The sequence below is a fragment of the Giraffa tippelskirchi genome, chromosome 2 (assembly GCF_054371585.1).
Source record: "Giraffa tippelskirchi isolate mGirTip1 chromosome 2, T2T-mGirTip1v1.2.pri, whole genome shotgun sequence".
In the NCBI taxonomy this organism is placed as follows: Eukaryota; Metazoa; Chordata; class Mammalia; order Artiodactyla; family Giraffidae; genus Giraffa; species Giraffa tippelskirchi.
In genome coordinates this window covers 66,907,455-66,922,785 of record NC_137276.1, presented here as the reverse complement: position 1 = coordinate 66,922,785, position 15,331 = coordinate 66,907,455, and the positions used below count along the sequence as shown (strand labels likewise).

At 52.2% G+C, this 15,331-nt stretch overlaps 2 protein-coding genes across 42 annotated transcripts in view; one reads left to right on the top strand and one right to left on the bottom strand.

Annotated features, from left to right (window-relative positions):
- HK1 (hexokinase 1) overlaps positions 1 to 1,260 on the top strand; it is a 121,986-nt gene extending 120,726 nt beyond the window's left edge. For 38 of the 41 annotated variants that reach the window (XR_014076388.1, XR_014076380.1, XR_014076378.1 and 35 more), the window contains one exon: positions 375 to 1,260. Coding sequence is in view for 27 of the 41 variants with exons in the window: in XM_081568148.1 (XP_081424274.1) it covers positions 375 to 519 (145 nt within the window). In the remaining 14 variants the exon portion in view is untranslated. The remainder of the gene's footprint in view (positions 1 to 374) is intronic. The other 3 variants (XM_081568159.1, XM_081568160.1, XM_081568067.1) reach the window with 1 other exon arrangement.
- A 2,140-nt stretch (positions 1,261 to 3,400) lies between these two features.
- Positions 3,401 to 13,511, bottom strand: TACR2 (tachykinin receptor 2). The gene is made up of 5 exons (XM_081568344.1): positions 13,120 to 13,511; positions 11,354 to 11,548; positions 7,825 to 7,978; positions 7,029 to 7,225; positions 3,401 to 3,695 (listed from the first exon to the last, which is right to left on the bottom strand). Exons 1-5 carry the CDS (start codon positions 13,509 to 13,511, stop codon positions 3,479 to 3,481), a joined length of 1,155 nt encoding a protein of 384 aa, XP_081424470.1. The 3' UTR covers positions 3,401 to 3,478.
- Between the last annotated feature and the right edge of the window lie 1,820 nt (positions 13,512 to 15,331).

The window sequence follows — 15,331 nt, the reverse complement described above, 5'->3', positions numbered from 1 at the left end:
GCCTGGCCCACCTCGTGGTCCACACCCAGGTCTCAACACCCCCTTCTTGGATTTTGGTCCTTTAGGATCCTCAGGCTCTGAGGATGGGAGCTGTCTGGGTGTGTTACTCATGCCATTGCCCTCAGAAACTGTCCAGAGGAGCTCATTTTGGATTCTCTGTCATGCCTCCCTGCTGCAAATTGTAACCAGATTGGCCGTAAACCCACTTTCCTCCCAGTCATTCTCAATAAGTCTCTGCTGCTTCAGAGCAACCCCACCCCTCTCACTTCCCTCCTCGCTTCCCTCCTTCTCTTTGGCTGCTTCAGCATCTTCAGGTGGGTCCGGCATCTCTCCTATTCCTCTACCAACCCAACTCTATTTTTTGTCCTTTTCAGCTTCTCCAGAATCATGCACCAAACCGTGAAGGAACTGTCACCAAAGTGTAATGTGTCCTTCCTCTTATCTGAAGATGGCAGCGGCAAGGGAGCCGCCCTCATCACAGCGGTGGGCGTTCGGCTCCGGCAAGAAATGAGCAGCTAAGAGTCCTGACCCCCAGCCTGCTGCCCTTCCAGCACTTCTCTCTTCAAGCAGCGATCCCTTATTTTGCCCAGCGAGCTGTGCTGGGAGACGCCGGCGCCAGAGCCCGCCTGCACCACCACAGGGAAGAAACCAGAAGCCCACTAATGGCGCGTAACATAGGGTACAAAATAGAGTGTGTGCTGTTGATAATCTCCCTGCCCTCCAGGTCCCTCCTCACCTGCCCTACCACTCTGCATGATTTGATTTCAACCCGGTCGTACGTTCCCCACGTGTGAAGTTTAGTGGCGTCCGTTTCTAATTTATGCATTCGTCCAGCAGTTATTTATTGGCCCAAGATGAAAAGTCACACCATCTGACAGGCCTTAAGGGCCTCTGCTGCCCGTCCCTGGGGACCCATCCCCCATGTGCAATGTATTATCACCAGCAGACACTGCCGGGACTTCTCCTCCCATGGGTGCAGTGGCCGCCACTTCCTCCTGGCCCCACACCCACTGCTGTCTGGTGTCCCATCTGGGCATGGCAATGCCACTGAATTGTGTGTCTGTGGAACTGGTCATAGCCACATTGTGACAGTCTTGCTTTCTGTCTGTCTTGGGGAGGGGAGGTGGGCAGTCCTGTGGGAAAGTGTCTTGTCTCCATTCGGGTAAAAGGAACCAATCAAGAAACAGTACGCTCATTGGAATTACCCATCGCTTTTGTGAGCCATGTTGTATGACCTAGTAAACTTTGTACCAATTCAAAGACCCAAGTGATGCTTAATGACTGGGGAGCAGGGAGGATATTGCGGGATGTGGCAAAAACCAAACCCTGGGGGTTTTGTGGCCTTCTGGGTCGGGGGCAGAGTTTGAAATGAAGGCTGTGTTCTTTAGCCTGCAGCCTTCTTTTGGCTCAACGACTTCTGTGCTCTCCCCGTGTCTTCTAGCACCTGCCCTCCAGGCTCCCTGCTGCAGCCCCAGGGGCCTGCCTTGGGGAGGGATTCCTGCACCCCCACCTTGACCCCTTTTAGAAGGTAAAGGCCTCTGTCTTCAAATAGCCTGCCTTCCTCACCCGTAGTTGGAACAAAATAGAAGCTTGGTTTGCAGGGGCTGTTTGGGTTTCCCAAGAGGACGGGGCAACACTGGTCCCCCCCCCACTGTTCCCGAGCAGGTCCTGCCCTCATCATCCTGTCTGCCAACTCCAGGCCAACAGATGAAGAGACCCCCTGCCCTGAGTAGACGAAGCCTTGCAGCAGCCCTGGGTAGCAGGGTTGTGGTCCTCTCCCCACCTGCTCCCCCCCCCAACACACCCCCATTGAAAACTAACCCCTTCTATGGGAAACTGGCCCTTGTCCAACCCTTCCATCCCTGCCCCACCTCAGCCTCAAGGGTGCTGTTCCACTCTGTGGCTGCCATTTTGGACTCCTCCCCCCAAGCTGGTCAGTGGACCCCACATCAGTCCACATTCTGGTACCCTGTGATTGCAGTGCCATGTGAGTCTCCCTGGCCATGGTCACACCTCTGCATGGTTTTCCCCAGGACTGGCTGCATGTTCACTTGGTTTGGTGAGACCACGGTCCCTTTATTGGCACTGCCAGCGCCTACGGCACAGTGATTTTGTGGAGAACACAGGTAACATTAAATTCTAGGTGTGCATTTACAGCGTTATGTGGTTCTTCTGGAAGGGCCCGAGGCGGGAAAGGTGAGTCAGCAAGCAAGGTGAGGTGTGGACCCGGCTGGGCCAGGAGCTTTCTAGGGGTTGGGACGGTTGGTGTTCTCTGCCTGCCAGCCTCTTAAGCGGAAGTAAGGGTGACGGCTGTGTTGCTGACTTGCAGAGGCATTCATGTCAGATGGCTGCCATGGTAGTAATGAAAGTCACGGCTGCTGTTTATGAGGGCTTCCCAGGTGACTCAGTGGTAAAGAATCTGCCTGTCAATGTAGGAGACACAGGTTTGATCCCTGGGTCAGGAAGATCCCCTGGAGGAAGACATGGCAACCCACTCCAGTTCTCTTGTCTGGAGAATCCCATGGACAGAAGCCTGATGGGCTACAGTCCATGGGGTCGCAAAGAGTTGGACATGACAGTAACTGAGCACAGATGCTGTTTATGAAGCACTTAACCTGTATTGGACTTGCTGATTAATAGGCATCCCTCCCACCATCCTCACAGCCTCCCTGCGAAGTAGTTTTGCAACTGAAAGAGGAAGGCAATGTGAAGGTCATTGTCTTGAGACCACCCAGCTGAGGCTCCTTTTGACCCTTAACCACCATCTCCCTCTGGGGTGGATCTGGGTTCTTAGATGCTAAAGCAGAGAAGCCCTGGATTGGGTCACAGGTTAGGGGCTTTGCAAAATTAAGAAGCTTCTTTCCTTGTGTCTTTATCCTGATAATAAATCAGTGTCATGGTTGAGTACTGCCCACAGGTGTGTTTTGTTTGATTCGCACAACATTTATAAAAATGTGAGCCAAATTTAACAATTCTGGAAGTTTCACAAATTTGGATTTCTGGCTTCTCTTGAAAGATGTAGAGGATCAGTCACATGGCAGCATTTGCCCAGAGCTGATCAGCTACTGTCCCCTTTGGATTCCTGTGCCCTCCAGTTTGCCACAGTCCCCACCATTCCCTATTGCCCCAACACTGGAAGCCAGTTATCTTTTATCAATATATCTACAATTTTTATTTTATACTGGGTTCAATTTACTCATTATGTTGTATGCCCCAGGAAGGCATTCGACCTTGCAACTCCTGGATTAAATAAGTGTTAGCTCACACTGTCTTCTTTGAATTACTGGATCCCCTAAAGCACTGTCTGAAGGGCTAGCTGGGAGAGGTAGTACCCACTGCAGAGTTCCTGGCCCCATCTTGTCTTTCCATTGATGTACTGAAGGGTGAGGCATGGGCCAAACTTTCAGATGTGGTCCTTTCGACTGGCTACTTACTTTTCAAGGGTGCAGAACCTCCCCCTGCAGCCAGGCACTAGGCTTTAGGGTTCAGTAGACACTCCAGCCTGGGGGCTTTCAGCCTGCCTGTTGAGAGCCTCAGAGGGGGCCACATCCCCAGACATGAAAAAAATCTCTTTTGTGTGACACCTGTTGACCCTCGTGGAGAGGGATGGAGTGTGGGTCAGCTCCATCTTGTCCTCCTCGGTTGGTGTGACCCACGGACAGCAACGGAAAGCAAGCCGGAATCCAGAGCGAAACCTGAGGGGTGGAGGGTCATGTTGAGAAATGGAGTGAGGGCAACAGTTATGGGAACTGCCCTGTGGCTGCCCCACTTCCAGGAGCCGATCTCCCCTCCAGAGGAAAGTTGCTTCAGAAACTCACTCCTAAGAGCTAAGGGTCTCTGGAGGACTTCCCGGGTGGTCCAGTGGTTGAGAATCTGCAGGGGACGAGGATTCGATCCCTGGTCCAGGAACTAAGACCTCACATGTCCGTGCAGCTAAGCCCATTGACCACAACTACTGAATCCCAAGCGCCCTAGAGCCTGTGCTTCAAAGAGAAGCCACTGAAATGAGATGCCTGCGCACCGCAACTATATAGTAGTCCCTGTTCACCACACCCACAGAAAAGACGGCGCGCAGCAAAAAAGACCCAGGGCAGCCAAAAATAAAGAATTTTAAAAAAAGAGAGAGCTCAGGGTCTCTGGAGAGACACGTTCTTTAGTGGACTGGGGTTTTGGAAACAGCCAGGAGTAATCTGGAGCCAAATCCAAGTTTGAAGTGGGTGATTAAGCTGGACAAGACCATTTGTTATTACAAACAAACAAAAACAAATCAAGTACAATTATAACACAACAGATTTTCTTGTTTGATTTGTTAACTGGCTTCTAAAGGAGTATGCAAAGAGGAATCTTAAGAAATTGGGGCTTTGGCAATGTTGGCTGGAATGAGGATGCTCTCCAAGGGGACTGCTTTGAAAGGAAATACACACATGGAACTACTAAGTTTGGGGACATTTGCTTAAAAAATAGGTGAGCTTTCCCCATGGCAGCACAAAGGGTCCCCATGTAAATGAGAGCTCAGAGGAAGGAGAGAGTGAGTGGAAGAAGTGAGACAGAGCTGGCAGAAGGTAGACACTGTCCTGTCAGGAGCAGAAATAGATGAGGCCCTGTGTGGTGCAGAGAGAGGCAAACAACTGGGTGGTCTGGTCCCAGGAGATGCAAAGTTCTGTGTTTCAGAAGCGTGGACCTGAGGACCTGACTTTGGTTCCTCCCCCTGTAGCTCTAGAGATTCCACGGTGCAGCCCAATAAATGCCTTTATTATGGAAGCTTCACGGCCACTGTCCCTTATACCTACACTCAGCATGTCCCAACCTGAGCTCCCTATCCTCTTCCCCCCATGTCCCTGACAGTCGTCCTCATCTCAGCTCCTGATAACTGACCACCCAAGAACCTGGAGTCATCCTTGACTTCCTTTCCATCAAATTCTGTTGACTCTACCTTAGCAATCTCCAGACTCTGACCACTTCTCATGCATCTAAACCCACCGTCTCTTGCCTGGATTACTGCAACTGCCTAATCCTCTCCCTGCTTCTCCCCCTTGCTTTGGGTGTTCCCTCTGTCTGGAACTGTTATCCAGACAGCTACCAGGACCCACTCAGTCCTCAAGTCTGCTCAAAAGGCCCCTCAGTAAGGCCTACCCTGACCATCCTGTAAAATTGCAACCTTTATGCCCATTACTTCCTATCCTCCCTTACCCAGTTCTAGTTTTTCTTTTTTCTATAGGATTTATCACCTAATACACACTGTGACTCATTGACTCATTAGATTTGCTTATTGCCTATCTCCACCTGCTCCCCCTAGAAGGTCAGCTCCCTGAGGAAAGGGATCACTGTTTTTGTTCACCAGGGTATCCCAAAGGGCCTGGAACAGTGCCGGCACACAGAGCCACTTGAGATTATTTTCTGGAGAAAAGAAGATTGCACCAGGAGGAACAGTCCTACTGCAGAGCTGGTGTCTTCAAATACTGAACGATCAGAGGTTGTTTCAGGAACTCATAGAGCCATGGGATGTTCAGACTCCCACGGACTGTGTCATTGGGTACCAGTGCATAGACACAGAAGGCTGGGGGCCCTCCCTGATGAGACAGTCCCTGTCTCTAAGTTCTCACTTATACAACTGCATGAGAGAAAAATGTGTGATGTGGGGATGAGATTACAGACCTTGGAAACACATGAGATTCTTGTCGTATGAGTTTAGGAGAGTCTTCCTTTCTGAGACTCAGTTTCTTTATCTGTAAAATGGGGATAACACCTCCATCCCATTACACGGGTAGCCCTGGTGGCTCAGATGGTAAAGAATCTGCCTGCAATGCAGGAGAGGCAGGTTTCTCCCTGGAGAAGGGAATGGCAACCCACTCCAGTATTCTTGCCTGGAGAATTCCATGGAAACAGAGGAGCCTGGTGGCCTACAGCCCATGGGGGTATACTTGCCTTTCAGGAGACAATGGAGGGTTCTGACACCTATTAAACATTCAAAAGATAAAAGTCAGTCTCTCACTTCCTTCTGACCTGCCCCAGGTGGGTAGGATGTCTGAGCAACAAAGGCTCTACTGGCTTTATGAATGGCCTGGATATCTGTGCAGAGAGGTGATAAAAGAGGCCCAGGGTCAATGTCACCCACATTACCGCCACCTCTCACCGACTCCTCCCTGGCCCCACCGTTCTGAGGCTGAGTGGCCAGCTCTACAAGAAGGACTCCGGGGCACTGGGTCTGCTGCCTGGCCCAGCATCTCCCACCCGTACATGTGCTCAGTCCCTCAGTGAGACTCCACTTCTCTAGAGGTACGAGAGCAGCGGGGAGTGAGAATTGGGCTCCTTCCTCCTTGGCAGTCTCTGCCAAGGTCATTTCCTAGCGCCGCTGAAAGGCCCTCCTGTGATATTCCAGGGAGCAACCCATTTCCCCTCCAGCCTCGGCCCCAGGCCTCAGGTTGAGTGCTTCATTCTGCTGCGGCTGGCGCTGTTCTCGCCCACAGACAGTCCTCAGTGCCTCCTCAATGTAGAAAGCTCTTAAAAACATCAGTACCTCCCTCCTTTTGTTTTTTTGTCTTTATTGAATTTCTCACAATATTGCTTCTTTATGTTTTGGTTTTTTTGGCTGATAGGCACGTGTGATCTTAGCTCCCCAACCAGGGATCAAACCCTCACCCCCTGCGTTGGTAGGCAAAGTCTTAACCATCGGACCACCAAGGAAGTAGCCAAGTCCCTCCCTCCTTTACCTGGCTCCTTCCTTCCTCCCTCTCTGGCTGTCCTTCTGCCTCTCTGCCCCTCCCTCCATCTCTCTGTCCCTCCCTTCTCTCTTCTCCTTGTCCCAGGTGCAGCCCCCAGAAGAAAGAGCAGGAGCAGGCGGACGTGAAAGCTGTGGCCTGGGCACTGGGCAAAGCTTTGGGGGGGGGGGCTCAAGTGAGGCCCAGACGAAAGGGAGGATTATGCTGGGGGATCCCTGTGAGGATGGCAATCCCATGGGGGTGGGTGAAGCTGTGCAGGGGGGTCCAGATGGAGCCAGGCTGAGGAGAGGGGCTGGGGTGAGGGCTCACCTGTGGTTGAGGCAGCAGTAGATGATGGGATTGTACATGGTGGAGCTCATGGCCAGCCAGAAGAGCGCCAGGTAGACCTGCTGGATGAACTTGTGGCAGTAGATGTCCTCCTGGAAGGTGCCCAGGATGAAGTAGAGGTGGTAGGGCAGCCAGCAGATGGCAAACGTCACCACCACCAGCACCATGGTCTTCACGAACTGGTCCAGGAGACACTCGGGTCACTCCTCAGCCCGGACGCCCCAAGTCCCAGTCTTCCTGAGGGTGAGGGTGGGGCACCCTTCATGCCAGCCTGAGAAGCTCTCAATAATCAGGTCCCCTCTGCGTCCACAGCCTCAGTCCCCCAGAACACCTGCTACCCAGCCACTCCTGGGCTCTCTACCTGAGGGCTTTTGCTCAGGCTGGTCTCTGGGATCACACTGCTGTCTTTCCTTCTTAGTCCTCACTCCTCAAAACTCAGTTCAATGCCACCTTCTCTAAAAGGCGTCCTGGATCCTTCTTTCAGCAAAGCGGCTTCCCTTCCTGGAGAGTGGATGAGCTCTCGCTCCTAACCCCATCCTGAGGAGACACCCTGCCAGCTATGGGCCCGCAAGACCCCCACTGGCTCCAATCTGTGTCTGTCACAACCCAAAGACCTAAGGCAAGTCGGCCGGCCAGAGACTCAGGACAAACGCAAGGTACATGCGGAGTCTATCCTCCGCGGCGACCTTTCGGGGGTGGGCCCGAAATGGCAGATGCCGAGGCGGAGCCAAACCTCCGGCCCCGCCCTGACCCCGCCCCCTTCGTCCCCGGAGTTCACCTTCTTCTTGGCCTGCAGGTGGCGCAAGTTGGCACCGTGAGCCTGGTGCCCCGGGACAGAGCGTCTCCAGAGCGTGAGTCCGATGACACTGTAGGCGACGAACATCACCACGAGAGGCAGGAAGTAAATGAGGGCGATCACTACGAGGTGGTACCTGGAGGGAGAGTCAAGGGCCTGGGCACCTGCCAGAGCTCAGTCCCCAGGACCTTGCGGTGCCCCTGAGCTTTCCTGGCAGGCCACCCAGGGCCACCTCCCAAGACCTTGGTTAAATTTTTTTTTTTTAAAGGCAAACCGACTAGCATATGTGCCCAGTGAGGGCTTCCGCTGCCGCAAAAGGGACACCAGCGTAAGCTCTGAGTCCTTCCAAATGGCAGACAAGTTATCAAATGAGGAAATAAATAGGAATGAAAACGTTAACCAATACATTTGTTTAAAATTCATAATGACATTAAGCACAAGTGAAAGTGGCTCAGTCGTGTCCGACTCTTTGCGACCCCATGGACTATACAGTCCATGGAATTCTCTAGGCCAGAATACTGGAGTAGGTAGCCTTTCCCTCCTGCAGGGGATCTTCCCAACCCAGGAATTGAACCAGGGTCTTCTGCATTGCAGGCAGATTCTTTACCAGCTGAGCTATCAGGGAAGCCCCATTAAGCACAAAGGAGGAAGTAAAATTACATATCCCACCCCCACCACTATTAACAATTTGGAATATTTTCTTCCAGAATCATGCATATGTCTGTATATACACATGTATTAGATACATTATGTATATCATCTATATCTGCATCTGTCTGTCTAGATAGATTTCCTGGAGTTGATATGTTTCTAACCTGCACCAGCATCCCTACCAGGGAATGGGGCAGGGAAGACGGGCCACACTGTTCAAGCTATCGGATCACCTCTTCCTGACCGTGAGCATTGGTTGGGAACAAGGCTCACATCAGCAGACACACTTTCTGCTGTGAGCAAATGGCCTGGAACACCACTGATGGTGCTCATCCAGTCCCCGTGGAGGGCACCCGGGGCTGTATTGAGGCCCTTTTATTTTCTTTGGGGTAAAGGACATGCATGCTGCCTCTTCTGGTTTCTGAGTGATGCTGCAGTCATGCTCCAGCAAGACGCAGGCAGGAGCATTTGGTGAATGGACCCAAGACCCCTGGCCCTGTCATGTGACCTTCTAGGAAAACTGAGGTGTTTCCAAGCCACTTCTCTCTTCCGCATGTGCCAGCCTTTCTGGGCCCCTTGCAAGAGGTGCTGCCACCCGGAGGGAGGAGAGCAGGTGAGTTCTTCCCTAAATATCTTCCCTAAAATCTGAGTTTAGAATTCGACTTTCTAATTACAAAATGTCTAGGGCCTCCTAGACATGCTGATCCCCATCCATCCTACTGTGGAGCAGGTAAGGAGAGGAGGAGCAGTGAGTGCCAGGCCCCTGTCACCTTTGATTGTGAGGTCACAGATAGAACTTGAGGATCAGCTGAGCCATCTGCCTGTGTCCAGATGGAGGAACCGAGGCTCAGAGAGGCACAGGAAGTCTGTGTCATGTGAAACAGCTCTACAGACTTAACACCTAAACGATTTCCCTTTCACTAAGAATCAGTCCTGTGGAGTCAGAAGACCTGGGTTCTTGTCCAGCCTCTAATTTAAAGCACGAGCTTGGGCAATCAGATCTCTCCTTCAGTCTCAGTTTCCCCATTTGTAAAACATGGAGATAATCTCCACCATGCTTCCCAAGTATGAGTGATGCCCCTTTGTTGTCTCATTCTTTTTTGGGGTTGGTGCAGGATAGGGATTCACTCTGGGCTAAGTTCCCACCAGAAGGGAGAGCCAAGGAGCTTTGAGGACCCTCTTCTAGGGCCTGCCGTTATCAGGAATGGCTTCTCTCACAACTGAGACTGCCTTTTTTTGCATTTTGATTTTGCAAGTGTATGTGCATTTTCCTGGAGAGGGCATCTGTCATTTTATCAGATTCATACACACAGAATGTGAGCCTGTAAGGATGGAGCCCCCAATCTAAATCTCAGAAGCTCCCTAACCCAAGAATGAATACTAAATTCTCACACACAGGAAACCAAGCTTTCAAATCCACTCAGAAATCGAAGTATCACCAAAGTATACCCTCCTAGCCCACCTCTGCCCTCTTGCTTTCCCCTATCGTCTGAATCAGGGTCACAAATCACCAACCCCAGAAAACTGGTGGTTGGTACCCTAAGTTCTCACCACTCTGTGCCTCCAGGAGAAAAACTCCATGTAAAGGTGGAGAAACATCGCCCCTCAGTGGCCAGTCTCGAAATGTTCTTCTCCCATCCCTTCCCTGAGCCAGGAAGAGGGGCGCGTCCCTACATGGACACCGCCCATGGAGCATTGAATCCTGAGAACGTGGGGTACAGGGTGAGGGCAGAGACCCATGGCAGGGCCTGCGCTCGAAACTCAACAGTCCCCAGGAACAGGCTTCTCAGAGGAATGGCGCCTTCTGGCCAGTGCTCCGGACTGGAGGAGAGGTAGGGGCCGGCGGTGGGAGAGGACTGTCACAGGGGGCGGGGAGGGGCCTGAATTGTGGCCCTGATCTGGCGGCTCTGGGCTCAGAGCGTGCACAGCCTTCAGCTGGCAGCAGCCAGGCTTTTCTTGGACTAAGTCTGACAGGTTTGTTTTCGTTTGTTCCCGTTTAAACGACCACATACTGGGCGCGGGTTCTGCTGCAGGCTCGGTACTAAGTGCCTCACAACAACCTCTGAACTAGCTTCTCTTGTGAATCTCCTTTGAGAGAGAAAGAGCCAAAGGCTCAAAGAGGTTAAGTGACTCAAAGGATCCTTGAGCCAGCAGGGGACAGAGCAGGATTGCAACCCAAATACTGCCCCCAGAACCTCAACCAATTCTTTATCCTCTGTTTTGAACTTCCGAGGTGCTTGGGGATGACAGAGCCACGTGAGAACTAGGCAAACTGAGGCCCAGAAAAGGAAAGGACTTACCCAGGGTCACACAGCAGCTGCACTGTGTCTGAATTCTGCTTTCTGCCCCCATCCCCTAGCCCATGGTGCCTGCCTCAACTCAAGGCTATCTCCAGGCTCCTCCTGAAAACATCCCAGACTCCATCATCTGACCTTTCTTTCTGCCTCAGTACCCTGATACGCCCCTTATTTAAGCACGAGTGTTGAGGAGATTGGGCTCTGAAGCAGGACTGCCTGGATTTAAATCTTTGATTTACCACTTAATAGCTGTGTGGTCCTAGGCCCTTAGTTTTTTTAATGCTTTGGTTTCCTCATCTGAGAAATGGGAATAATAATAATATATACCCATACTGTTATGAGAATTAAATGGGTTCATGTATGTAAAGTGCTTAGACCAGACCTGACATTTACTGAGTGCTAAGTGTCACTTTTAGTTAATACTGTGCTCACATTATCCCCAGTTCACTCACAGATACCTGTGCACTCACACTTACACATTGCACATGTGTACACCATGAATGTGCATGCACGCACACACAGGCACATGCATACACACCATGGTCCCCCACCCCAGGCCTTACAAAAGGAGCATCTTGCCACCGCTGTCTTCAGGCCAGGCCACCACACACTTGGTGGCACCCTCATCCATGGTGATGGTGGAGTAGAAGCACTGGGGGAAGGCCAGGGCCAGGGCCACCAGCCAGATGCCGGCAATGACCGCTCTGGTGCCAGGAGCTGAGAGCCGGGGCTGGAAGGGGTGGACAATGGCCATGTACCTGTGAGAAGAGGGCGGTGTGAGTGGTGGGTACACTCCCATCAGACCAGCCTGCATCTCCTCTTCCCATTCCAGGCCCACACTCTTCAGCCCTATTCCCCGCACCCTGCTGGTGACCTGCAGAGAGCTGCCAGGCTGGTGAATATCTTGTAGACACATGGCACACTAGTGCCCTAAACCTCTGTCCACCACATCACCTCCTTCTGAGCGTGGACATGCTCTCAGAAGGCCACAAGAGGGCAGTGTGACCACACCAGAAGTCCATCTGGGGCATTGTCCTGCAGCTCCGCCCTGCTGAGTTCCTCAGCAGCACAGCCTCTCTTCTGTTCAGAAACTTTAACAGAGCCCAAAGGTCTTCTGCACAAAGCCCAAAGCAGCTGCCCATCAGCTCTCTGCAGTGGAGGAAGTGCTCTACATATGCAGAAATGAGCTTGGTCCTAGATGACTCCTCAAGCCTTCCTCCCTGGGAATAATCTGAATCTTGAGACATGGCTGGGACAATAAGACAAAGCTCAAATCCCACCCTTTAGCTGATCCTGACATGATATCTGATATACTACCTGCCCCACCCCAAAACACAAACCCTAGTGCCTCGAATCCCCTATCCCCTTCCTAATATTTTCCCATAGCCCTCATGACCTCAAAATACAATGTATAATTTATTTAGTCTTGTGTTTCTATTTAAATTTTCACCAGGGCAGGCATCTTTATCTGTTTTGACCTGAATGTGCAGAACAGTATCTGTACATAGTGGGCGCTGAACATAAGAATGAATGAAGAAATGAGTGGACGAGTCTCCATTATAACCATCCGGACCTAAGCCACCATTCTCCCTCCCCTGAGTTACTAGTCAACAGCCTCCCGCCTGTCTGGACTCCTGGCTTCCACCCTGCCCTCTACAGTCCATACTACCCACCCCCGACCTGACCTTTAAGGAGGAAGTTCCATGAGACCATGCTTTTCCCACTGGTGTATAGTCCCCAGTGCCTGAAACAGTGCCTCAAATACTTATTGAGTGAATGAAAAAGTCTTAGGTGACTTTCACATCTGCTGACTTATCACTCCTCCACCCTCCTGCCCCCCATCCCCTGCAGAGGCTCAGTCTGCAGCCCCAAAGATCAGGACCCAGGAGGTAATTGGTCCCATCGTAATTATATGGTAACTGCATGCAGAGTTTAATTTTCCCCCTCATATAATCTATCTAGGAATAGGAAACTATATAAGCAATTTCCTTGTAAAAGAAAGAAACCAAAACAAAAATCAACTCCAGAGAAGAACACTCCAGAAGGTCCCTAAAACACTGTTGTTCTTCCCCTATAGCCTTGAACAACCATCTAGGGCAAAGTTCTTTCTCGTGTCTAACCTTATCCTTTCTCATCTCAGTTCCACAGTTCTCTTTGAGACTATTCCAGATGCATAGTTTAGGATCATGAACAGGTTAGGAGGCAATTAATTCCTGGGTTCTACCCTTAACTTGCTGTGTGACTATGGGCGTGTTATCAGCCCTGTCTGAAGCCAACACAGTGAACCAGCTCCTCCCAACTGCCCCACTACCCCACTGCCCTTTCTTGCCTGTCAGCAGCAATGGCAGTCATGGAGTAGATACTGACGAACATGGCTGTGATGGGGAAGAGGTTCTGGAAGTAGCAGAAGGCACGGCCAAAGTACCAGATGTTGTGGCTGGCATAGACGAAGTTGAAGGCAGCGTTGAAGGCAGCCATGCAGAGGTCGGCCAGGGCCAGGTTGACGATGAAGTAGTTGGTGACCGTGCGCATCCTCTGATGGGCCAGAATGATCCAGATGACTGTGGCATTACCCATCACAGCCACCAGCACCAGGGCAAGGTAGGCTGCGGTCCACAGTGCTAGCTGCCAGCCAGGCATGGAGAAGGCTGTGATGCCTGTGGCATTGCTGTCAAGGGCAGATGAGATGTTGATATCGGTCATCACGACACAGGCCCCCATGGCCGCCTCTGAGTCTAGGGCAAGGGGTAAGTCTCCTCGGCTCCCTCCAGGCCCTGGTGCCCTGTGGGAGCACACAAATCCTCTCTGAATGCGGGTAGCAGGAGGAGTGGGTGCCGAGCCAGGAGCGTCCAGGGAGCCGAGGGGTCACTCCCAAGTCTCAAACAGAGATGAGTTAGGCTGAGCAGAGAGCCGGGTCCAGAGCCCTAGGCACTTCAGATTCCCATGTCCTGGCCAGCCTTCTCCAACGTCACGTGGATATCTAGAATCCAAGACGTGGTCTCAGAATAAGAAGCATCCTTATAAATCATCAGCCTGTGTCTTCACTGCAGAAACGGAAAAACAGATTCCAAGTGGGGATCAGCCCAGGTCACGTAGTAAGTTGGTGATAAACTCGAACCCAGGTCCCTCCTAATGTGGTTCAGGGAACATTAAAGATCAGATGTGCGCAAAGCAGCTGTTTGGATCCCGCAGGTCAGTTGTGCAGCAGGCTGTCTCTTCAGGCGCTGGGGTGCCAGCGGGGCAGCCTTCCCGCTGCTCTCCGGGCGGGGCCATGCGGTGCAGGGCGGCGAGGGCCTTGGCAGAGGTGCTGTCTTCTCACGAGGTGGGGCTTTGCCTCCGCCCTTCGTCCCACCTCCTGCGTGGATAGCCTGTCTTAGTCTCTTGAGGAAAGATTTAGGACTGGTTGCTGAGGCACGGAGAGACCCAGGGAAAGTTGGGGGGGGTGGCAGGGGTGGGCCTGGCATAGAGGGTACAGTCCTCAGTAGGGTGTTTACATTCAGCGGGGCCGGAGCTACATCTAGAATGTGACTAGGGGCATGCATGGGCTTGGGAGCCTCGGGGACTCCAGGCAAGGACTCCTAAACCTTTCTGAACTTCAATTTCCCCACCTGAAAAAAAATAGGAATGATACATTGTGCATCTCACAGTGTATTGGTGAGTTTCAAATGAGATAGTGTATACTAAGTCTGCTTAGCACAGGAGCTGACACATAAAAGGCGTGACAAGGAGTCGCAGCCCCATGGGAGGCCCCGGGCCTGCTCAGGGCTCTGTGGCCAAGACAGAATGCAAAGCATGTTCAACACGTTCTCAGGTGATGCTAATGCTGCTGACCCAGGGACCTCACTTTGAGAACCACTGTCTTAGGACAAGGACGGGGCTCACTGCCTATCCCGTGAGCCCCAGAAAACCCCGAGGGGTGGCCGACAGACTCCACTCTTGCGCATAGACTGTGTGATGTGTTGGGCACTGCCTGAAGCTGCTGTGTCTGAGTGACTATATGTGTATGTGACAGGCATGTGTAAGCGCTTGCACATTTGTGTACCTGTGCACACCCATGGGGTGTAGACCATCAGGACTTGGCAGCCTCAGAAGGGCAGGGCATGTCCCTCATTGCAGCTTGGAGGGTTCTCAGTCACCAGCATTGGCAGCCCTGCTGAGCTAAGTGTGTGCTCAGTCTCCTTGGACTCCAGCCAGCTTCCGGGGACCCCTCCTCTTCCTGTGGGTGTGTATACTGTAGGACCCTGGGCCTCCTGCCCTCCCGGAGTCAGCTTAGGACACAGTGGCTCCCACCCCGGCCAGGCCATGGGGCAGAGGGAGGCCTGTTCCCTGTCTGGACTGGGACACCAGCCTCTGTTTGGACAACTGCCTTTTGCTGAACGGCCTCTGCCTCTGATGTCTTTTGGCGGGAGAGCAGCAGACACTCCAGTTCGGGGCTTGTTTGTCTCCTGCTCCACTGACCAGGGTTTTGGAGGCAGAATGTGTAGAAATAAGGACGTAAGCTGGGGCAACCTACTCTGTTGGCGGTTCTGCCTCCTCCTCCA

Excerpts from the sequence above, each read along its gene's own strand:
- TACR2 (XM_081568344.1), bottom strand. The coding sequence starts at position 13,511 with ATGGGGGCCTGTGTCGTGATGACCGATATCAACATCTCATCTGCCCTT. Across the intron at positions 7,979-11,353 it reads GGTGGCAAGATGCTCCTTTT|GTACCACCTCGTAGTGATCG; the intron begins GTAAGGCCTGGG and ends CTCTCCCTCCAG. Across the intron at positions 7,226-7,824 it reads ACCTGCAGGCCAAGAAGAAG|TTCGTGAAGACCATGGTGCT; the intron begins GTGAACTCCGGG and ends CTCCTGGACCAG.